The 23,744-nt window shown below is 47.6% G+C and overlaps 2 protein-coding genes across 3 annotated transcripts in view; one reads left to right on the top strand and one right to left on the bottom strand.

Annotated features, from left to right (window-relative positions):
- The window catches only part of GFRA4 (GDNF family receptor alpha 4), a 138,953-nt gene that overhangs the window by 84,639 nt on the left and 30,570 nt on the right, over positions 1-23,744 (top strand). The window contains exons 2-3 of the mRNA XM_030564555.1: positions 2,977-3,255; positions 22,874-22,954. Of these exons, the coding sequence (XP_030420415.1) occupies positions 2,977-3,255; positions 22,874-22,954 (360 nt within the window). The remainder of the gene's footprint in view (positions 1-2,976; positions 3,256-22,873; positions 22,955-23,744) is intronic.
- Positions 1-23,744, bottom strand: part of ATRN (attractin) — a 381,873-nt gene that overhangs the window by 65,520 nt on the left and 292,609 nt on the right. The window lies entirely within an intron of this gene.

The raw sequence follows: 23,744 nt of genomic DNA on the forward strand, positions 1-23,744 counted from the left end.
ATTGTGTACGCCCTGGAAAAGCTACGCCCATATGTTTTGGGGACGGCGGTTCCAGCTACAAACTGACCATGCTGCGCTAAAGTGGCTTCATACTGCCAAGGGGAACAACAAGAAACTTCTTCGTTGGAGTTTAGCTCTCCAAGATTTTGATTTTGAAATTCAGCACATCTCAGGAGCTTCTAACAAAGTAGCGGATGCACTCTCCAGTGAGAGTTTCCCAGAATCCAGTAGTTAAAAAGTGTTCTTAAAATGTAAAAGTCTGTTAGTTAAATACTTAGTGGTATATGTAAAGGTGCATGTGTTGTATTACTCTGTTTATTTTAGAGTTCTAGGAAGAAATCGCCGCCAGTGAGATTCCCCACTGTCTGCGATTTGGGGGCCGTGTCATAAACAGATAACTAAGGGTTAATGTCTCTTTCACCTGGAAAGGGGTAACAAACAACACCTGACCAGAGGACCAATCAGGAAACAAGACTTTTCTCAAATCTGGGTGGAGGGAAGTTTTGGGTGTGAGTCCTTTGTTCTTGGTCTGTTCTCTTTCTCGGCTCTGAGAGTGACCACAGGAATCTCCAGGCTTTCTAATCTTCTGTTTCCAAGTTGTAAGTACAAGGATAGTAAGACAATAGGTTTATATATATATATATATATATATATATATATATATATATTTTGTATTTACATGTGTGTAGTTGCTGGAGTGTATTCTTTTTGGATAAGGCTGTTTATTCATTTTTCTTTTAAGCAATTGACCCTATATATTGTCACCTTGATACAGAGACCCTTTTATGTCCTTTTTCATTTTTTTATATAAAGCTTTCTTTTTAAGACCTGTTTGAGTGTTTTTCACTGGTTAAGGCTAAGAAGCGAAGGGAGGGGGGAAAATCTCTTTGTGTTAGATTTACTAAGCCTGACCTTGCATACCCTCTGGATGAGGGGGGAGAGAGATTAGAGCTCTCGGTACTTGTGTTTCAAGGACTTGAAGCAGGGAGTATCCTAGAGTCCCCAGGGCGGGGAAATCTGGGAGGAGGTAAAGAGGGTGGAATCCCTTTGTTTAGATTCACAGAGCTGGAATCTGTATATCTCTCCAGGAACCCAGGGAGGGAACACCTGGAGGAGAGGAGGGGGAAGGGAAATGGTTTATTCCCCTTTGTTGTGAGACTCAAGGAATCTGAGTCTTGGGGTCCCCCAGGGAAGGTTTTGGGGAGACCAGAGTGAGCCAGACACTCTAATCTTCTGGCTGGTGGCAGCGATATCAGATCTAAGCTGGTAATTAAGCTTTGGAGGTCTCATGCTAGCTTCTCATGTTCTGAACTCTAAGGTTCAGATCTGAGTAGGAGAGTTAGGACAACTCCCAAAGTATCTTATGGTTTTTGCAGATTGTCTGTGTTTATACCCGGCGTGGTTAGTGTCTGCTGGAGTTCACACTGAGTCCCAACATCCAGTCCAACACACCTTTGCCAGTTGCTCATGTGACGCTGACAAACTAATTGCTTTTAGGCTGAAATTTTGCACATTTTTTCTTAGCCCAGACACTTTTAGAACATCTGAGCAAAATCCGTTGTCCGTTTTTTTCAGTTGTGTATGTAAAAAAAATATGTAGACCTTTTCCCAGTATGTTCTGCTCAGAAAATTTGTGCATGGATAACTCAGCAGTGACTGAAGGCAGAGGCACCAAACTTAGCTTGTTTGATCGATCTCATTAAGATTTAGGGAGCAAGCTTAGTTTGAAGAAAGTTGGTTCAGTTTTTTTTAAGGTTATAAGAGCTGAAGGGGGAGTTTCATGCATGCCTAAAAGAATGTTTCTGTCCACCTTTTGGAGTGATCTAAACAATCCTAAAGTGCTGAATAAAGCAAGATCCATGAATAAATCAGGCTTGCCTTGAACTAAAATTTGTCTAAAGTTTTGAGATAATTTATGCTTTCAGAGATGGGGGAGTCTGAGATGACCTGGAGTTTGACAGGATTGCTGTGATTGAGAGCCAACCTTGGCATTTCGGGGTAGCCATGTTTGTGCTGGCCTGGAGCTTGGATGGACAGAATTTAAACAGCCAGACACCAGCTGGTGCCCTCCATTCTAGCCAGCACAGAAGCAGATCTTACCATAAACATCCTAATGCTGCATTGCCTGGAGAGGTGACTGTGTTGGGATCACGTGAGGGAGTGGGGTTAGTGAAATCAGGGCAGAGAGAAATGGGGATTGCTGGGGAGGAATGAAGAAGAGGGGAGAAGCCCCATGAATAGAATGGATGATAGCCCACAAAGTCCTCTGAGGTGTGGTTTTGGACCATACTTCTTCCCCCAAAGGTGCCAAAAGGGGAAAGAAGCCTCCCCTACAGGCGAGAAGGTGGTTTCACACTATTTGACGTGGCAGCTGTTTGTGCCATAAAATACATTTCAAACAAATCAGATGAATTCAAACTGGAGCAGTCCCGGAAAGTTCTGAAAGACCAAGCTGTGATGTGCGTCTGCTGTGAGCTACCCCACTGGCCAGTGGTGGGCATGCGAGGGGGTCATGCTACGTTACAGCCTCTAAAGAAGGAGATTTCCCAGCACAACCACACACACCCCCAGCTACTCGCAATTGGTTCTTTTCTGAGATTGGTTCTTTTCTGACCAAAGTCCTTTGCACTTGTCCAAAACTGGCACTGAGGGAATCCCCACACTGGGGAATGGGCCACTCTGTGAGGTTGAGGAGGACCCAACAAGAGATGTAAGGCAGACCTTCTCAACCTGGGGGTCTTGACCCCACCTAGGAATTAGGCGGTCATTACCCTCTCTCCCATTCCTAAATAGTAGTGGGACTGCTGGCTGAAAGTGGAGTATTTGTATGGAAAAGGGGGTCCTGGTGTGAGCAGGCTGAGAACTGCAAAGGCTTATTCAGAGCCTGGCCCAGAAAGTGGGAGATGTTGTTGAATTGCTTTGATCTTCAGTCTGGGAGCATCACACCCTGACTCTCTCTCTCTCATTCTCTTGCAGAAGCCATGACAGAAGCAGTGAGTTCGGGCAGAGATTGCCTGCAGGCCGGGGAGTCCTGCACCAATGATCCCAGCTGCAGCTCCAAGTTCCGGACCCTCCGGCAATGCATCGCGGGCAACGGCGCCAACAAACTGGGACCGGACGCCAAGAACCAGTGCCGGAGCACGGTGACGGCCCTGCTGTCCAGCCAGCTTTCCGGCTGCAAGTGTAAACGGGGCATGAAGAAGGAGAAACATTGCCTGAGCGTCTACTGGAGCATTCATCACACCCTGATGGAAGGTCAGTCAGGACCACGTGTCAATGGGCGGGTTTTCCAAATAGGGTCTTAAAAAGGAAATTTGTGTTGGTGAAACATGCCTGTTCCTGCTCCTTCTAGCCACAGAACAGGATCAGCGGAGGCAGCAGCTGGGCTAGCTTCTTCCCCACTTGATACGGGCAGACCGAAACCTTCTCCAGGCAAGTTGAGTTGCCATCCAGATGGTGGCCTCTCTGCTGAGATGCCCATCTGGTTTGCAGTTAGTGCTGGCTCTGGTGGTAGTTTTTCATGCCCACTTGGATCTGGGCTGAGACCCACCTACCCATTTCTCCCAGGTTTCCCGCCAGCCACATCCGATGATAGAGACTTTTGGTTCCTTCAATGGACCAGCAGTGACTTAGATATGACAGGCTCTGCAGTCAGTCGCTTGGGCCACTCAGGTCAGGTCCACACCTAAATCTTAGGTTGCTCCAACGATGTCACTCGGGGGTAAGAAAAATTCACTCCCTGGCAGCATAGTTAAGCCAACCCAAGCCCTAGTGTAGACAGTGCTAAGTTGATGAAAGAATTCTCCCTTCAACCTAGCTACTGCCTCTCAGGGAAGGTGGATTTGCTACAGTGACAGGAGACCCCCTCCCATTGCTGTGGTGAGAGTCTACACTACAGCAGTGTAGCTGCAGAGTTTCTAGTGTAGACATACTTCAGTCTCGCTACCAACAGTATCCAGAATGGTGTTACCAAGGACATATCAGAGTGGCTACATCATGCCTGAAGCTAAGGTGAGCTCTGGGCCTAGGGGTATGTGCGCAGAGCTGCTATGCCAGCCCTATCAGCTGGACTATTTCATCTTCAAAGCCTTTGATCTAATTCTGCATTGCCCCCTTTATCTATTATCATTATGACATAGCACCCAGAGACCCCAGTCAAGCTCCATCATTCTGGGCTCTTTACCAACAGCCACTGAAAACAACCCCTGCCCCAGAGAGCTTGCAGCCTGCATTGTAACGACTTCTCTGGGAGTTCCATGTGGAAGGCACTTGGGATCAAGCTTCAAATTCGCTCAGCTTCATTTCTCCCCAGCTGTGGGGTGGGGTATTTATTATTATGAAGTGATTTTTCCCAAGGCTGCAGAGAGCATCAGTGACAGAATATGGGTGTTCCTGCCCCCCGCCCCCCGTGCTTGTGGTGACACCACCTGGACACAACTCACACATTAGCACAGGGATGTTGTATTTGTGTTTCCAGCACTGGGAAAGAAATGCAAAACACAAGGGATACTCAGTGTGGTTAAAGCACAGAAACTGAGAGCCAGGAGATCAGAGGGTAATAGATTTATACATTTGAAGGCTAGAAAGGACCATTGTGATTGTGTAGCAATCTCAGCCATCGATTCCTGCATCTTGCCCATATCTTCTAGATGAGCTAGAGTCTGTCTGTTTGTTTCATGTATCTTGATTTAAAGCCACCCAGTGGTGGGGAATCCACCAAAGCTCTTGGTAAGTTGTTCCAATGGTTAATTACCCTCACTGTTAAAAACATCCACCTTATTTCTAACTTGATTTTGTCTAGTTTTAGTTCCCAGCCATTAGATTTTGTTATGCCTTTGTTTGCTATATTAGATCCCTTCCCATATAGGTACTTCTAGGTGGTTCTTTTCCTAACTGTGCTACAGTTCTGCTTTGTAACCTCTAGCAAATCTCTTTACTGCTTTGTACCTCAGTTTCTCCATCTGTATAATGAGGCCAATAATCATTATCTAACTCTCCGGTGGCTACGAGACTTAATCTGTAATGTTTGTGTCCTGGGTAGAGATCTGTAGCTGGGGAAGTGCAGCATTTTTCTAAAAAAAAGGAATTAAACTAAAACTGTTTATGTCGATTTTATATAAATGTCCTTGTAAAGTTTGTGTTGAAGAAATAATGTGGTATGAGTGACCAAAAGAACCAATCTGGGAGTTGTGGTGGATCACAACCTCAGCATGAGTAAGCAATGCGACGCTGTTGCAAAAAAAGCAAATGCAATTTTGGGTTGCATTAACCGAGGCACAGCATGGAAGTCATGGGAGGTGATAGTAACGCTCTACTCAGCCCTGGTTAGGTCTCAGTTGGAGAACTGTGTCCAGTTTTGGTCAGTGCAGTATAGAAAGGATGCGGAAAAACTGGAAAGGATCCAGAGGTGAGTGACAAAGATGATCCAAGGGGTGGAATACAAGCCACATGAGCAAAGGCTGAACTAACCAGATATGCTTAGTTTGGAAAAGAGGAGATGGCAGGGGGACATGATAGTGGTCTCAGACACTTGAAAGGCTGCCATAAACAAGCTGGAGAAAAGCTGTTCTCTCTTGCCACAGAGGGCAGAGCAAACTACAGCGCAACAGATTTAGATTAAATCTCAGGATAAACTTCCTGACTGTAAGTATAGTAGGACAATGGAACAGACACCTTGGGGGGTTGTGGAAGCTCCTTCATTGGAGGTTTTCCAAAAGAGGCTGGAGCCACCTGTCTTGGATGGTTTAGACACAACAAATCCTGCATCTTGGCGAGGGTAGACTAGACGGTCTTTGCAGTCCCTTCTAACCCTGTGATTCTATGTTTCTAAACCAAACTCTGTTGAGTTTCCTACCTGACCGTGTCTTTGGGATGTGTAAGATTTGCGGCGCATGCTCCTGACACCGAATTTCATCCCCACAGCCTGCAAATATTTTAGTAAATGTTGATTTAATATTTTTAAGCGCTCTTATAAAAGTGCACATTAGCAGCGATAACTCTCCCCTGTCAGGCCTGCCAGTGTTTTATGCACCATGAAAATTAAATGAGGAATAAAACGGACGCTTCCAACCATAGGCTGCAGAACAGATAGGTTAATAAAACGCTGACAGGAGCAGAAAGCAAAGGTGCCAAGGGTGAAGCTTGGATCAAGAGGCTGAGCAAACAAAGTGAACGGGAAAGGTGCTGCCCAGACGTACCAGCAGCAAGAGCCATGTTGCCCATCTCTCAGAAACCTCTCAGAAAGAGTGCAGCTCTTACGCTGAGCCTACAAGGCGCTGAGTGCTGAGATGTGAAGTCATTGGGAAATAAAGGGGCTCAGCGCCTTGCACAATTGGGCCCTTCTTTTGGGTTGCTTGTTGATTGAGTTCACTGTCAATGAAATCCCCACAGCAGGGCATTTCCAGGGCTATTGTGGAGAGGGACACAACCCGGGGTCTCTGCTTCCATTAGCTATTGTTGTTGTTGTTGTTTGTTAGTTATCTGTTTTACCGTAGCACATAGGAAACCGTTTTATCACCTAAACTATTGCATATACTTTTACAGATTAGTCCTTGCCAGGCATTGAGCAACAGGCCAAACTGAGAGTTTCCTTTTTTTCCCTACATATCACCACTTTTCATCTTCATTTTACAGAATGAAAACTTGATCATATGAAGGTTTGCATCACAAGTGGCTTAGCTTACGCAGATCTTTCAGGTTACACATACGGTCACATTTGTTGGCTGTTGGGTGATATGGAAACTCAGAAATCAACATGGCTAACAATGACTGGAAGACTATGCCAAAGTCAGTGCTTGGGGAGGAGCAAACAACATGTGCAGTCATGTGTGGCAGCTCTGCAGTTCACGAAGGGTCACCATATCAAAGCTTGGTTTGATAAACAAGCATCTGAAAATATTAAGAAATGTCAAGTACTAAAAATATTGCTTGGCATAGTCAAAACTTCAGCTACTTTAAGTGTCGCCGTCCACGGCCACCGTGAGGTGCTGGAGAGCAGCACGTGTGGTATTTACCTGACAGACATAATACGACTTTTGCCCAACATATCAGCGACACCAAGGTAGTCAAATACTTGAGCAAGAGAATTACTGATGAACATATACATCTTTTAGCAGGTGGTTCAGACTTAATATCAGCAAAGAAGCTATGGGTTTTTTGTTGTCATTGCAGATGAAGTCATGTATATTAGCCATGTTGATCAAATGGCCATTTTGCTTCGCTTTGTTAATGTTGATTGTGTCAAAGGAGTGGCAGATATAAAAGAGCAGTTTGTAAGCTTTGAGCAGTAAGTGAGGCAGATGCTGTGTCCTTGTGTGACCAGTTAACTAATGTTTTATCCTGCAAATATGGATTAAACACCAAATAAATGTCTGGACAGGAATAGGATAGTGCCAGTGTTATGGCCGGAGATCATGGAGGATTGCAAGCAAAAATGAAAGAATATCCTTCAGGCAGGGGAGACAAAGTGTAGGCACCATACATCCATTGCCCAGCCCATCACATTAACCTACTTTTGGCACATGCTGCTGAAGGTAAGGCCAGTCCAGATCTGAAGGTTTTCTTCACAACTTTGCAGGAAATATATAAATATCACACAGGCTCTAACCATCGATGGGAAAAATTAATGATTAAGTCTGAAGAGAATCTTTGTCTTCTTTATCTGTATCGTGCTTAAGAGAGTACAGCTTTGCAAAAGGAAGAGGAGATGATGATGCATTTCAAGGCCCCTGCAGAAGTTGACAGGATTGATGCAGCAGATTTAATTGAACACGTTTCTGAAGAATGAAGAAGACCTTTACATCTAAAGGTATGCTGCAAGTCTAGATGGGCAGCCTGAATGAAATGAGGCAACGATAGTAAATTTTGAGAATGTAATTGAATGCCTGGAAGATTAAGCTGTTGCCGAACGCAGGAGTAGCGAGGACGTATGTTGAGCAAAAAGCAACCTGTCTTTGATGGCTTGGATGGTTTACCTCAATCTATTATGGTGGCATAGGATCTTAGTTATCACAGCTGCAGCCTCTGGAATCCTAAAGTCAAAGAAAATTGTCCTGTTCCAAGTCCTCTGGACATTTGAGAGCACAGTGAATGATCTCAGCAAACTCAGAGCTGAAGAAAAATATGATAAAATTTAAAAAAAACATCTCAGAGCAGGTGGGAAGCAATGGATTTTGAAAATGCAAACTATCCAAGCCGCAGGAAAAGATTTGTTTGCCACATGGATGATGAATTTGCACACGATTCTGTGTTGGAAGCAAAGGGTAACCATCAAAGAAAATATTTTCAAGTCCTAAACAATATGATCATGGAACTAAAATCTCAGTGTGAGGGATTTCAAGAGGTAACTCATCTATTTGGTTTCCTCCATCCCAGGCAACTTCAAAATATAACTTTAAAGAAGGAAGTTCTGAAACTTATGGGAAAATACTCATATTTTTCTTTTAGACTTGGTTCATGAGATTGTCTTTCAAGATGTATTATTTTACAAAGAACACAGAAGTATTCATTTTGTTACTTGGAGTCCAGAGCTACTTGAATTTCAGTGTGTTAAGTTCTCTGTTTTGCCAGAAATGGAAATGTTGTGTTGACTTTCTCACCATACCAATTGGAGTGGCTAGTGCTGACTGCACAATAAGCACATTAAGACATGTCAAAAACTACATGTGTTCGGTATTATCACAGACATGGCTGAGTGCCTAGTTCTGCTGGCAATTGAGAAAGATCAGACAGCTGGACAGCATCGTAGAATAATTTGCCAAGGGAAAATGTCGTTGTGAGTGAGGATCCAATAATTGGATATACACAAGCCAACACAATTTGGGTGAGAATCCACTTTTGTTTAGGCCTGTACTTTTTGTTTTATGGGACTTTTCTTCACTTTTTATCTTAAAAAAAAAAAAAAAGCCTAAGTTGATGTGACCATTGAGCCCTAAGCTTCATGTTCGATGACCAGGCTCTGCCCCTTAAATCTGCCCCTGATTTAAGGGAGTCCTTCCAGTTTGACTTTTATTCTTCTGGCAAGGTTCTCAACATAGGGTTTAGTTCAGTCTTTCTACCTAACCATTGCCCTGTGGGTAGTGTGGGGTTGTGCAAGATGTTTCAATTTTACAGTAGTGCTGTAACCTTCTGAATAAATTATTTTCAAACTCTGCCCCTTGGTCATGATGGATCCTTTCAGGAAAACCAAATGAGTAATTGAAGATCATGTTTGCCGCAGTCTTGCCTGACTTGATGGTGGTAGGGGAGGCTTGGACAAACTTATTGAAGTGATCCACTATTACTAGGATATATTCATATCTTTCTTTGCTTCTGGCTGGGTGCAAGAAGTCCATTGATACAAGCTCAGATGGTTCTATTGTAGCCATGTTAGTGGAGCTCTTGAATGCTGGTGAGGTTTTGTGACATATGTACAGACTCTAGTGATGTCATGTTCAATATCCCTCTTCATCTGTGATCTCTTGTGAGAGTGATTTCTTGCTCTGCTCCTAAATGTCCCATCAGCTTAATAGGACAAAATCGGAGGGCCCAGATAATCTTCATCCAAGAATATTAAAGGAACTGGCACACGAAATTGCAAGCCCGTTAGCAAGAATTTTTAATGAATCAGTAAACTCAGGGGTTGTACCGTACAACTGGAGAGTTGCTAACATAGTTCCTATTTTTAAGAAAGGGAAAAAAGTGATCTGAGTAACTATAGCCCTGTTAGTTTGACATCTGTAGTATGTAAGGTCTTGGAAAAAAATTTGAAGGAGAAAGTAGATAAGAACATTGAGATCAATGATAAGTGGGACAAAATATAACATGGTTTTACGAAAGGTAGATCGTGCCAAACCAACTGATCTCCTTCTTTGAGAAGGTAACAGATTTGTTAGACAAAGGAAATGCAGTTGATCTAATTTACCTCGATTTCAGTAAGGCATTTGATACGGTTCAACATGGGGAATTATTAGTTAAATTGGAAAAGATGGGGATCAGTATGAAAATTGAAAGGTGGATAAGGAACTGGTTAAAGGGGAGACTACAGTAAGTGGTACTGAAAGGTGAACTATCAGGCTGGAAGAAGGTTACTAGTGGAGTTCCTCAGGGACTGGTTTTGGGACCAATCTTATTTAATCTTTTTATTACTGACCTTGGCACAAAAGGTGGGAATGTGCTGATAAAGTTTGCGGATGACACAAAGCTGGGAGGTATTGCTAACACAGAGAAGGACCGGGATATCCTACAGGAAGATCTGGATGACCTTGTAAACTGGAGTAATAGTAATAGGATGAAATTTAATAGTGAAAAGTGCAAGGTCATGCATTTAGGGATTAATAACAAGAATTTTAGTTATAAATTGGGGATACATCAGCTGGAAGTAACGGAGGAGGAGAAGGACCTTGGAGTATTGGTTGATTGCAGGATGAATATGAGCCACCAATGCGATATGGCCGTTAAAAAAGCTAATGCAGTTTTAGGATGCAACAGGCGAGGTATTTCCAGCAAAGATAAGGGGGTGTTAGTACATTATACAAGGCACTGGTGAGACCTCATCTGGAATACTGTGTGCAGTTCTGGTCTCCCATGTTTAAGAAGGATGAATTCAAACTGGAACAGGTTCAGAGACGGGCTACTAGAATGATCTGAGGAATGGAAAACCTGTCTTATGAAAGGAGACTCAAAGAGCTTGGCTTGTTTAGCCTAACCAAAAGAAGGCTGAGGGGAGATATGATTGCTCTTTATAAATATATCAGAGGGATAAATATTAGGGAGGAAGAGGAATTATTTAAGCTCAGTACCAATGTGGACACAAGAACAAATGGGTATAAACTGGACACTAGGAAGTTTAGACTTGAAATTAGACGAAGGTTTCTAACCATTAGAGGAATAAAGTTCTGGAACAGCCTTCCAAGGGGAGTAGTGGAGGCAAAAGACATATCTGGCTTTAAGACTAAGCTTGATAAGTTATGAAGGGGATGGTATGGTGGGATAGCCTAATTTGGGCAATTAATTTGGCAATTGATCTTTGATTATAAGCAGTTAAGTATGCCCAGTGGTCTATGATGGGATGTAAGATGGGGTGGGATCTGAGTTACTACAGAGAATTCTTTCCTGGGTGTCTGGCTGGTGGGTCTTGCCCACATACTCAGGGTTTAACTGATCGCCATATTTGGGGTTGGGAAGGAATTTTCATCCAGGGCAGATTGGCAGAGGCCCTGGAGGTTTTTCGCCTTCCTCTGCAGCATGGGGCACGGGTCACTTGCTGGAGGATTCTCTGCAGCTTGCGGTCTTCAAACCACAATTTGAGGACTTCAGTAACTCAGACATAGGTTAGGGGTTTGTTATTGAAGTGGATGGGTGAGATTCTGTGGCCTGCATTGTGCAGAAGGTCAGACTAGATGATCATAATGGTCCCTTCTGACCTTAAAGTCTGTGAGTCTTCGTGTAGTTCTTGATATACCCACCTTAGGGTTTTTCAAGTGATACAGCTGATTTCATAAGTAGGTTTTCTGCTAACATATTCCATCTGTATCCAGATGCAACCAATGCCATTCACACAGCAGGGCAGAGATCTTACTACATCCCCCTGTGCTCTCTTGGCTGTTCAGTGTATGTTCCAAGTACTTATAATAAAGAATTTTAACAATAGCTGGATCTTTCTTCTGAGCTGCAAAAATGTCTTCTCACAGAATAGGCGTTACCGTGGATTTAGTAGCCATGGAGAAGTCCTCTGCTGCCAAAGGGTTGGTAGTAATAACTGCTAACCAAGAAGACAGTATTAATAACATCTTTGCTGGTCTCTTCTGTGCATTTCATCATATATTTTTTCCACATCAAGGAGCATTCTGGATAAAGCATCTGCAACCACATTAGATTTCCCTGGACAATATCTAACTTTGACGTAAAGTCAACTAATTCTTCAACCTAACGGTGTGCTGTGACATTCAGCATGGCAGAGAGGAGGACATAGGTTCATGGGTTGTTATCCCTGTAAATTGTGAAGGATTGTGCATAGTGGAGGTAGTCACAGAATTTGTCAGTTACAGCCTGCTTCAAAGCTAGGAACTCCAGCTTTCCTGAATGAAGGTGATCATTTTTCTTAGCTGCAATTAGTGTTCTTGACTCATAACCAATGACCCTTAGTTTACTTTCCGGACGCTGGTATAAGACTGCACCTAACCCCTTACTCTAAACGTCTTCTTTTTCCAAGTCCACTTTTGATAGTGTTGTGTGTCAGATTCCAATGGAACAGTCAACAAGTCATAAAAATGGCATTGCTACTTGAAAAAAAGTCTTGAAGTATCTTGGATAATAGGTGAGGAAGCCTAGCAGCTTGTGAAGTTCCCCGAGGATATTTGGTGGCTTATCTGCAAAATCATGAACAACCAATGTGTCAGATGAATCCATCTTATAACCTTCAGCAGGTACCTCCATTCCCAAGTACCTCTCTCTTAAAGAGCTTACATTGGCAGCTTTCATCTTCATTCCATGCTTCTGTAGCTCTTGCAATACTCTCCTTACATTCTCCATGTGTTCTTCAAAAGTGCCACAGCACGCAAGGACATCATCCAGGTAGAGAATGCATCTCTCATCCCTAAATTCTGCAAGGCTCTCTTCCATACGTTGCTCGAAGGAAGCAGCCTAACTCATTCGTATAGATCTCATGGAGTAATAAAGGCTGTGAAGTGATGGGTTTCTTCAGTTAATGAACCTTGAGGGCCTTCCCTTGATCTAAGATGGAGAACCAAGATTTACCTCTTAATCCACTCAGAACATCTTGGATTCGAGAGATGGGTTGCTTGTCTGGTCTGGTTTTTCTATTCTGTTCCCAATAGCTGATGCAGAATCATAGATTATCATCCCTTTTCTGGACACATCACACTGATGATGAACAGGATGACTTTGATTTTGTGATCCATCCCCTGTTTAGGAGATCTTGCAGGTATTCCTTGACTTCTTTATACAGTGGATGAGACACTGAGATGTAAGCCTTCTGTACATGTTGCTGGTCATATAACTTGATATGCATCTGCAGACTAGATATCCATCCCATTTCTTCATCAGTGCCTTGGACTTCTCTTTCAGCATCTGCTGGGCCATTTTCCTTTGCATCTCTGTTAAAAGTCTTAGGTTCAGTGCTGGTTCAAACAGACCTTGAGCATCCCCTCTGGTTAGAGGTAGTTCTCTTTGTTAGCTTGCCTTTGATCCTTAGGACTACCATCTCTCATTTTTGACACTACTGCCACCAGGAAGAATTTTATCTGTCGAGTATCCACTGGAATTTCAGATTTAATCTGCTGTAAAATTCCAAGTGCAGTTCGTCTTTTCAGAATGATGTCAAGGGATATTTATGTGGTAAGATGATTCTTTTAGGTATTTTCACTAGTGTTTCTTTTTTGTCCAAATTCTCAGGTGACTGAACAGCAGACATCTGGCTCAAATATTGCTGTTAAACTTTCACTGTCCAGACCTGTATGAATCCATCGTGTTACATTAGTGAGGTTTTTTTTCCTTTGGGGATAATCACATTCCTTCTCTCCATTTGAAGCATGCTCAGGTTTCAGAGTTGTCATTTCAGATGATGTTCACAAGAGCTTTCACTTTTGCCATGGCGATGTGAGGAAATACACATTGAATATTGTCAGTGAGTCTATGTGCTGGTGCCTCATCAGGTGAATTTCAGGATTTGCAGCAGTGATATTTGACTATCTTCTCAATAACGTTAATGACTAAGTGCTCTACCTTGTGTGCACTGACCAGTCCAGAAACATCAGGAAGTCATCATCTTTGCTTAATTGGAATGGGATGTCAGTCCGTCCTTTGTAAGGGATTTGAGTTCCATTGGCAGCTTTAAGGCGAAGACCATCTTCTATTTCCCGTAACTCTTCAAACTTTCTAACATGTGTCTCTGGGAGATTATCTTCCACCTTCCAACTTGAGACCTTGCATTCCTGTGCTCTAGTGTCCCATAGGACTTGACAAAACACCACCCCGTGCATTTATTTCCAACTAAAGTAGCTATTCTTGTTTCCTGCTTCTGTGTAAGATGGCAAAGGTAGGCTGCTCCTGGTAGATCAGACACAGTGTCAGCTTTGTCTCTGCTCTTTTGTGATTTTCCTGCATGACATCCTGACTGATTGACTGTGTTCATTACTGCCACATCTGAAACAGTGGTCACAAGTACTGCCTCTGGCAGACTGCCTGCAGTCACACATCCTTTTCTCTGGAGCTGCCTGTCTGCCTGTGTGATCAAGCCATTCTGACTTCTTTCGTCATGCACCTGGACACTTCGCTGTAATATCTTCATTTTGGCATCCACACCTTTGATGTAATCACCACTGGTCTTTAGTTCCGTTATCTCATTCACTAATGAGTCACCTTTGGAGACTCCTTTCACCATTGGAGGAAGTGCTGCTTTATTGTATGCTGTTCTGGGTAGCAGGGCCGGCTCTGGCTTTTTTGCCGCCCCAAGCAAAAAAAAAACCAAAAAACCTGCCGCCCAGATGGAGCATCAAAGGAGGGGGTGGGGTGGGAAACCAACCTGCCGCCCGGCTGAAGCATCAAAGGAGGGGGGGCGGGAAACCACTCTGCTGCCCAGCTGGAGCAGCAAAGGGGAGGGGGGTGGGAAGCCAGTCTGCCGCCCGACTGGAGCAGAAAAGGAGCGGGGGCGGGAAACAAACCTGCCGGCTGGAGCAGTGAAGGGGGTGGGCACGGAACAAACCTGCCTGCCGCCTGGCTAGAACAGCGAAGGGAAGAAAAAACAAAAAAACAAAAAGAAAAAAAATACCTGTGGGGCGGCGGGTGCAGGGAGACTCCCAGCCCTGCAGACCCCGGGCAGCGGTGTGCACAACCCATCTAGTGGGGGGGGGCAGAGAGAGAAGGGGGCAGCCAGGGCTTCCTTAAGCGGGGCGCTCACCATGCGGCCCCTTCCGCCGTGCTGCCTGCTGGGAGGGCTCCGCGCCGCTCCGGTGGGCAGGCAGGGAAGGACGCAGTCTGCATGCCGGGCTTGCTGCAGACCTGGCACCGCTCCCAGCAGCTCCCCTCCTCCACACCGCCGCCCCCTACAGGGCGGCAGGAGCAGCAAAACAAAAGAAGAAAACCTGCAGGGGCGGCGGAAACGGCGAAGCGCAAAAAATAATAATAAAAAAAAAGGTTTGGCCGGAAGCCTCCCCTTGGAATCTGCCGCCCCAGGCACCAGCTCGCTCTGCTGGTACCTGGAGCTCACCCTGCTGGGTAGGGCCATTCCACACAAGTACATGCTCCACTCCACACCGTCTGCTGCTTCTCCACCTCCTCACGTATAGCAGCAAGCAGCACCTCTGCAGCTAGTCTGTATTTTAAACAAAGTCACATTGCAGTCTGAATATTCGAGAGAGAAGGTCGGCGAGATAATATCTTTTATTGGACCAACTTCTGATGGCGAGAGAGACAATCATTACTCTCTCCAATGTACTCACACATGAAAATGATAAAAGACAAAAACACCCTATCATCTTGGGTGACCACTTTTCACAAACTGGTCACTCTATGTTTCACCTATCAGGCCTCATCCTGGGAGCTTACATTCATAACTCTTCTAGACACTAAAAATCACAAACTGAACAGAGGCACTGGATTTATGGCTTATTACAACAACCTGTAACCCACTAACCTGGTCCTGTCCTATGACTGCAGAGGTGTTAATGGGCCATTCTGCCTTGAATGGTCCCTTACAATGTGCTAACTATTTATGCTAAACAATCTGTTCCACCCTGTGATGCTGAGAGTACCTTTGCCAGACATAAAGAAGAGCCCTGCGTGGCTCGGAAGCTCCAGTTAAAGCTATGACCTCACCCACCTTGTCTCTAATATCCTGGGATGGACACAGCTACAGCTATGCTGCATACAAGTCTGAATATTGGCATTTTGCTGTCTGGCCAGGACTGACTGGAGGAACAGGTTTGACACAAGGACAGGTCGTATCTTAGGTCAGAATCAGCTTCTTATGAGGCAAACAGTACTCTCTGTCTCAAATCTGGGCTAGGAAATCCTGAGGTGACTCTTCTGGCTCTTGCATCTTTTGCTGGTAATAGGACCTTAAAATGTAGCTGCATTTTTGGCAGACTCAGATTAGTTTTCCCTCAAAGTAGCCCCTGAACCTCAGCCCAAGGCAGACTGCCCTGATCACAGCTTCCATGATCTCTGCTTCAATGTTCCCCTCGGGAATCCCACTTCCAATTGCAATCTTAGGACCCAAACCTACAAGGTGCTGAGTGCTGTGATGCGAAGTCATTAGCAAAGAAGGGAGCTCAGCACCTTGCAGGATTGGGCCCTCTTTTTGGTTGAGTTTACGGTCAATGAAATCCCCGAAGCAGCTCGCTCCCAGGGCTGTTGTGGAGGAATACGTACGTTGGCGTCTGTGCTTCCATGAGTTATTGTGTACCCCATTGCAGGGCCTCATTGTGCTAGGGGCTGTACAAACCCAGAACAAAAAAGAAAGTCCCTGCCCCAAGGAGCGTCTAATCTCAGCATAAGACAAGAGACAAGAGATGGATATAGTCCGATGGGGATAGGGTGACCAGATGTCCCAATTTTATCAGGACTGTCCTCATATTTGCTTGTTTGTCCCGCGTCCCAACCAATGTTAGCTCGGGAAACTGGACAAATAAGCAAAGGCTCCAGACCCCAGAAGGGCTCGTGCCCTCCCTTGCCCAGACTCCGCCCCCTCCATCCCCCATTGGCTCCCTCCCCAAATCCCCGCCCCCTCCACTGCGCCATTGGCTCCCTCCCCAAATCCCCGCCTCTTGCCAAGCACGCTGTGCCCAGGAGACACAGGGGAGCGTGGGGCCGGGGTGACTGTGAGTCCAGCCTGGTTCTGAGCAGGCAGGACTTGGGCACGGTACCTGGAGGGAGAGTAGGGGGTGGCCTGCGGGGCCAGGCAGTGGCTGTTCTCCCCACCTGGGCAGCAGGACTCGGGAGCAGCCGCGCTGCAGCTCCCACTGCCGCGAGGGGAGGAAGTGGCCAAGCATGTGGCGCTCGGCAGCTGCAGCTTTGGTGCCAGGGCCTGCTGCGGGGCTCCAGCAGCGCACGCTGCACGCAGCCCCTGGCCAGTCACGTCTGGGCTGGCTGACCAGCTGTTGCAATCCTGCAGCGGAGGCATCGGCAGCCCAGCCCCGTTCGTTCCCCTGCAGGACCCAAGCGGGATGGGGGCGATGGGCCTTGCTGCCCCCACTCCGGGGCTGCCCGCGGGATTGCACCAGCTGGGCAGCCAGCCCAGACGCGACTGGCGAGGGGCTGGGCGCAGCGTGCACACTGCTGGGTCCCCGCTGCAGGCCCGGGCTCGGGGGGGTTGTGGGTGCCAGAGCTGCAGCCGCCGAGCTTGGCCAGTGGCCGCTTCCTCCCCCCGTGGCAGTGGGAGCTGCAGCAGCGGCTGCTCCCGAGTCCTGCTACCCAGGTGGGGAGAACAGCCACCGCCTGGCCCCGTGGGCTGCCCCCTACTCTCCCTCCAGGTACCGTGCCCGAGTCCTGCCTGCTCGGGGCCAGGCTGTACTCACACTCACCCCGGTCCCACACTCCCCTGAGTCTCCTGGGCCTCCCTCCAATGCTTGCAGAGGGAGGAGGAATCTGGGGTGGGGGATTTTTTTTTTTGCTTTGCTGCTATTTTTTTTCCCTCTGCCCCCGCCTCCCCTCCCCCTCCACGTCCCGAAATTTGACCTGGGTGATCTGGTCTCCTTAGATGGGGGAGTACAAAGGAACAATGAGGCAATTGGGTCAGCATGACAGGCAGTGCTCTCTGCACACCAGCAGCCTGACCATCGTCCAGTTTTTTGTAGGCTTCATGGTGAGGAAGAGTTTTGAGATGGGATTTGAAGGAGGACAATTGAGGCAGCTTTATGGATGTTTTTGGGGAGCTCTCTCCAGGGGTGACAGATTTGTCTTAAAAGTGAGAGGCTACAAGGCGTTGCCCCATCCATGGCCCTGCCCTGTCCCTCTTATTATTAGGCAGGAGGTTTAAAACAAATAAAAGGAAGTTCTTCTTCACGCAGCGCACAGTCAACTTGTGGAACTCCTTGCCTGAGGAGGTTGTGAAGGCTAGGACTATAACAGTGTTTAAAAGAGAACTGGATACATTCATGGAGGCTAAGACCATTAATGGCTATTAGCCAGGATGGGTAAGGAATGGTGTCCCTAGCCTCTGTTTGTCAGAGGATGAAGATAGATGGCAGGAGAGAGATCACTTGATCATTACCTGTTAGGATCACTGCCTCAGGGGCACCTGGCATTGGCCGCTGTTGACAGACAGGATACTGGGCTAGGTGGACCTTTGGTCTGACCTAGTATGGCCATTCTTATGTTCTCATGTTATGTTCTATTCCCCCTGAGGCCAAACCAGAAGATATGGAGGGATAGCTCAGTGGTTTGAGTATTGGCCTGCTAAATACAGGGTTGTGAGTTCAATCCTTGAGTGGGCCACTTTGGGATCTGGGGCAAAAATCAATACTGGGTCCTGCTAGTGAAGGCAGGGGGCTGGACGTGATGACCTTTTGAGGTCTCTTCCAGTTCTAGGAGATTGGTATATCTCCTATTATTATTTTATTATTAGAGCACGGCCAGGGAGCCATGGACCCCCAACCTGCACGGGGGTGGGTGGGGGCCCGAGAGCAGCCCCCGACCCTGTCCCTGCCCCTGCCCAGGTCAGGTGGAGGGGTTGCTCTCTGCCCTGGTGGGGCTCCAGCTTCCAGCCTGGCTGGGAGGCAGGGCCTTGGGGGGAAGAAGACAGGGAGGGGGCCAGCTTGTGGCGAAAAGTGGATGGACCAGGCCCATCCACTCTCAAAAGTGAATAAGTGATGATAAGAATGACAGAGATTCGCTGGGAGGGGCCTTGGAAGTGAAGACAAGCAGCTTCTGTTGGATGTGATAAACAAAGGGGGGAGGGGATCTGGCGGAGGGATGCAAAGAGAGGGGTGATTGAGTCAAAGTGACGAGCTAGGAAAATGATCTTTGCAGCAGCCTTCTGACTAGCTGCAAGTAGGGCAAAGTTGCATGTGTCAAGACCAGAGAGAAGGAAGTTGCAGTAATTGAGACCTAGGTTCCTACCAAATTCACGGTCCATTTTGGTCAATTTCACGGTCATAGGATTTTAAAAATCATAAATTTCATGATTTCAGCTATTTAAATCTGAAATTTCATAGTCTTGTAACTCTAGGGATCCTGAGACAAAAAGGAGTTGAGGCGGGTCGCAAGGTTATTGTAGGGGGGTTGCAGTTCTGCTACCCTCACTTCTGCGCTGCTGCTGATGGCGGTGCTGCCTTGAGAGCTGGGCAGCTGGAGAGTAGTGACTGCTGCCCTTACTTCTGCGCTGCTCCCTCAGTCAGCAGCTGCCACTCTCCAGCCACCCGCTCTGAAGGCAGCACAGAAGTTAGGGTGGCCATACTGCCACCCCCCGCAAAATAACCTTGTGACCTCCCTGTAACTCCTTTTTGGGTCAGGACGCCCAATTTGAGAAACGCTGGTCTCCCCTGTGAAATCTGTATAATGTAGGATAAAAGCACACAAAAGACCAGATTTCATGGTCCGTGACGCGTTTTTCATGGCTGTGAATTTGGTAGGGCTCTATGGAGACCCAAGATGATGAGACCTTGGACAAGAGTTTTGGCCATGTGGATGGAGTCTGCCCCATTCCAACCCCTTCTCCAAAGTCCCTGCCCCAGCTCCACCCCTTCCCTGTCCCTATTGGACCGCTTCCCCAAATTCCTACCCAGCCCCGTCTCTTGCCGGAGCCCGCCGCGTTCCCCCTCCGCCCCCCTCCCTCCCAGTGCTTGCTGTGCGAAACTGCTGTTTTGCAGCACAAGCACTGGGAGCTAGGAGGAAAAAGCAGGTACGTGACACGCTCTGGAGAGGAGGCAGAGGCAGAGGTGAGCTGGGGCAGGGCGGCAGGGAAGGAGCTGCTGCACCCACCAGTTTTTCTGTGTTTTTCCCGGAGTCGGCACCTAGGGTTGGTGGTGTGATGTCTCCAGTGACTGAGAGAAAGGAGGTGTTGCAGAGGGCTTGGGGGAGATTAGTCAGATCCACTTCCCCCATGGAATCTGCAGGCCACCGTTTTAGGTTCTACAGGTGACCTTTGCTCTAGAGCATCTCCTGTAAAGAAGAAAGCCTCTGCTTGCGGTTCCCCCATGGAAAAACTAAAGCCTTGGGGGACGGGAGGGGGGAGGTAACTTAACACTTACTGTGTTCTAGTTGTGTTGAGAAATGCAGCTGGTTTGACAGCAGAGCAGGTCACGGCCACTAGACCCCCTTTCTTTCATGTGCAGTGCTTTGCCGATCTACTCACCGATGAAATGGTTCAACAACTGAGTAAGAAAACCTGTTTGATCCACATTTTGGCCTTTTTCAAGCAAGAGATCATTGTCAGCTTCCCCAGAGCCTGAAAGCCAGACCTCAGAGTGGACTGCTGCACAGTGGGGTATAGACAGAGGTAGTGACCCTGGTCTAGGGTGACCATATTTCCCAAAGAGAGAATGGGACATTGCGTGGGGTTAGCCCAAGTCCCCCCATCTCCTGCACGCAGGCTGGCCAGAACTGCTCTCCGGAGCCCAGCCCTCCACATGCACATGGGGCTGGCATTGTTGTTCGCCCCAGCCCTGCCTACACCTGCCCAAGTCTTCCACTCTCCCACCCCCGAGCGAGGCTGGCATCACCACTAACCCCCCTTCCCCGCACGGTCCTCTGCACCCTGCTTTTTTGACAAAAGTGGGCAATTGTTCCGTTTGCTCTTCCCAACTGATCAAGGCTTTAAAAAGGGACTGTCCTGGTCAAAACAAGCTATATGGCATCGATGGCGGGTATCATGGGCTGGGGGAGGTGAGCCTCCCCAAACAGCCAGGTGTGGCCCCACCCACACTCCACCCCCATTCCCCCTCCTGCTTCCCACTCTGCGGGCGGCTCTTCCCCCGTGCCATGGCCCGAGCTAGGGGTGCGCTACCCAGTCTCCCAGGGCTCTGGGGACTGGGGCCGTGCTACCCGGCCTCCCAGGGTGGGGTAAGAGGGGCTGGGGCCGCGCTGCCTAGCCTCCTGGCACTCCGGGGCTAGGGGAGCTTGGGCCGTGCTGCCCGGTTCTCTAGGGTTGGGGATGCTGGGGGTGCTCCGTGGCTGGGGGCGCTAGCCTGGGGCAAGGGCGAGCAGCTGCAGTGATCTCCAGCGGGAGGGAGGTAGAAGGTGCGGGGCCTCGGGGGGAAGGAGCAGAGCTGGGGGCTCCAGACAGTGGTTCACCCGCCACCCAGGCTGCATGGTCACCCTGCCCAGGTCTGTAATACCAGGGGGTTCTGTAAGTGAGGGCTGAGACACGTCAGGTGCTCCGCACTGGAATAGCAGGGGAACTGCGGTCAGGATTGAGATGCACTGGCACAGCAGGGCTGGAAAGGCAGCGAATGCTGTAAATCAGGACTTGATTAGGTTTTGCTTCACACTGCATATGACCCGGCTTTACTCAGTGTCGTGAGCCCCTTATTTTCTCTGAGCAGCAGATGGACTCGCACGTCCATTAGGCACCACTGAATCTTTGTTTTCTCTGCTTTCATTTCCTTTGGGACACATTTTTCTAATAATATTTACATATTTAAAAATCCCTTCATGTTTAATTGACTAAAAAAGGAAGCCAATCTGAAACTGACTTGCAGAGGCTTTTCTTTCATACATACGTACCCAGGAGCACAGAAAAGCTTCCTAGAAGCCTTTATAAAAATCAGTTGTGGAACCGTATGCCCAGGGAATTTACACAGCATAGCATTTACTCGGCATCTGTTGAGCAAGTCTGTGTTTAGACACTTCAGTATTTGGAGACGCATTACCAGATGCCATGTGGTGTCATCAGAACATAAAAACTGCTCCATTGCAACACATGAAAGGTCCCCAGTGCTATCAGGGGCAGTGCCAGGTAATTCAAAGAAAGCTGTAAACTTGCCTTGTAATACACCGGTGGTAATTGCACAGTGCTGTGCATCAAGGACGCAATTTCTTCCTGACCCCAACTGGTGATCAGCATATGCCCTGAAGCATGAGGTTTGATAGCCCTTTTATCCCAGCTAGTGCAGATCTTATTCATATAAATGTCTAATTCCCCTCAATGTTTGTTTGTTTTTAAAACTTACTAAGCTATTTGCCTCAGTAATACTCTGTGGCATCAGTCAGTAGGATCGCACATTAGGGTCCTTGGAGTTGATAAAAGGAGAACTCTGATGGAATCAAATTTCCAGCATCCTTAATCTAGACTGGGAGGCTTTTGCTGGGGCTTCGTTTCATTCACTCTATGCTCAGCTAGAGAGAGCAGCATGCGTTGAGAGGAGACGCAGTGTTAATAAATATGAAGGGACACCCAATCTGGGGTAAGGCAGTACGCAGCAAAGCCTAGGGATGGCTGTCTGGAAAGCAGCAAGTTCGGAAGGACCTCGGGGGGATAGAACGCTGGGTTCGTAGTGAATGAAAATGGCTACCATCACGTGTATTCATGGAGTCTGTCCAGTTCCTTGTATACCCGGGCCCCTCATTGGCAGCAGCGAGGCCAAGAACTGAGACCAAAGAGCTCTCTCGCCCATAGAAACTAACCCACCCCAGGCCAAGGTTGAGATTCATTTTCAAGGGGTAGCATTGGTGAAATCTCCTGTGTCCTGTGCTGGGGATAAGGATAGGACTTGGCTCCCCAGGGCTGTTGATCTGAGCTTTTCCACCAGCCCGTAAGATACTGAGCATTATTCTGGGGAAATGGACTCGCCATAAGAATATGCATCATGGAGACCCATAATGCAAACGCTGTTCTGCAGAATCCAGTTTTTGCACTGAGACATATTCCTAACACAAATCTCAGGAGCCAGAGCTACCTTATTATGCTGGGGTTCAACTTATCTTCCTTTCACCTCAGGTATGAATGTGTTGGAGAGTTCTCCGTACGAGCCATTCGTCAGGGGCTTTGACTATGTCCGGCTGGCATCCATCACCGCAGGTAGGTGGGCTGGAGCACACTCTCCTACTTGTTAGCCAAAGCATGGTGTTTGGTGGGAGGGGGCCCGCAATCCAGATCTGGGAGAGACTGACTGACTAGACCTCTCCCTGCCCCACCACAGTCTGTCATGCTGCACGGCCCCGTCTCGCATTGTCTATGCTGAGAATTTCCATGCTAAGCTGCTGAGACAAGAGCACGTTTCCAGGGGAGGCACTTTATATGATTGGACTGGGCCATAAAGAGCGAGGGACCAGGGCAGAGATAGGCAAGGGCTGGATAGGCAGCGTCGGAGGCTCCTCCAGCTGAGGTAGAAAACACCATGACTCTGGGAGAAGAGCCCTGGCTAGAATAACCCTGCTCTCTCGGCACCCATCCCCTTCAGGGCAGACGGCTAGCCGGATTTTTACAAGAGATCAGCACCCATTGGCCCCATTCAGGGGCCTCAATGGAAGCAGACATCTTTGGTAAATCTGGCCCCATGTCTGCCTGATGGAGCAATGGGATCCAGATACAGATCAGGACAGGGGCACCAGAATGGGGGTGGGGCCTGGACTCATCACTTTTAAAAGTGGGGGGGCTATGCCCTCCCATTTTTTACTGGCTATAAGGGTGAGCAATATGGGGGAGGGGCAGAGGGGAGTGGGGCCTCAGGGGAAGGAGGGGGCTGTGATGCATTTCCCCTTACCCGGGGTTTCACTTGGAACTAGAGTACCTCTGAGCCTGCCTGACCCACCAGTCTGGGCTCTTGTTACACTGCACGGCTGTGCAGTCTGCCAACCCCTCCCTCTGG

Source organism: Gopherus evgoodei, chromosome 5, assembly GCF_007399415.2.
Source record: "Gopherus evgoodei ecotype Sinaloan lineage chromosome 5, rGopEvg1_v1.p, whole genome shotgun sequence".
NCBI classification, from domain to species: domain Eukaryota; kingdom Metazoa; phylum Chordata; order Testudines; family Testudinidae; genus Gopherus; species Gopherus evgoodei.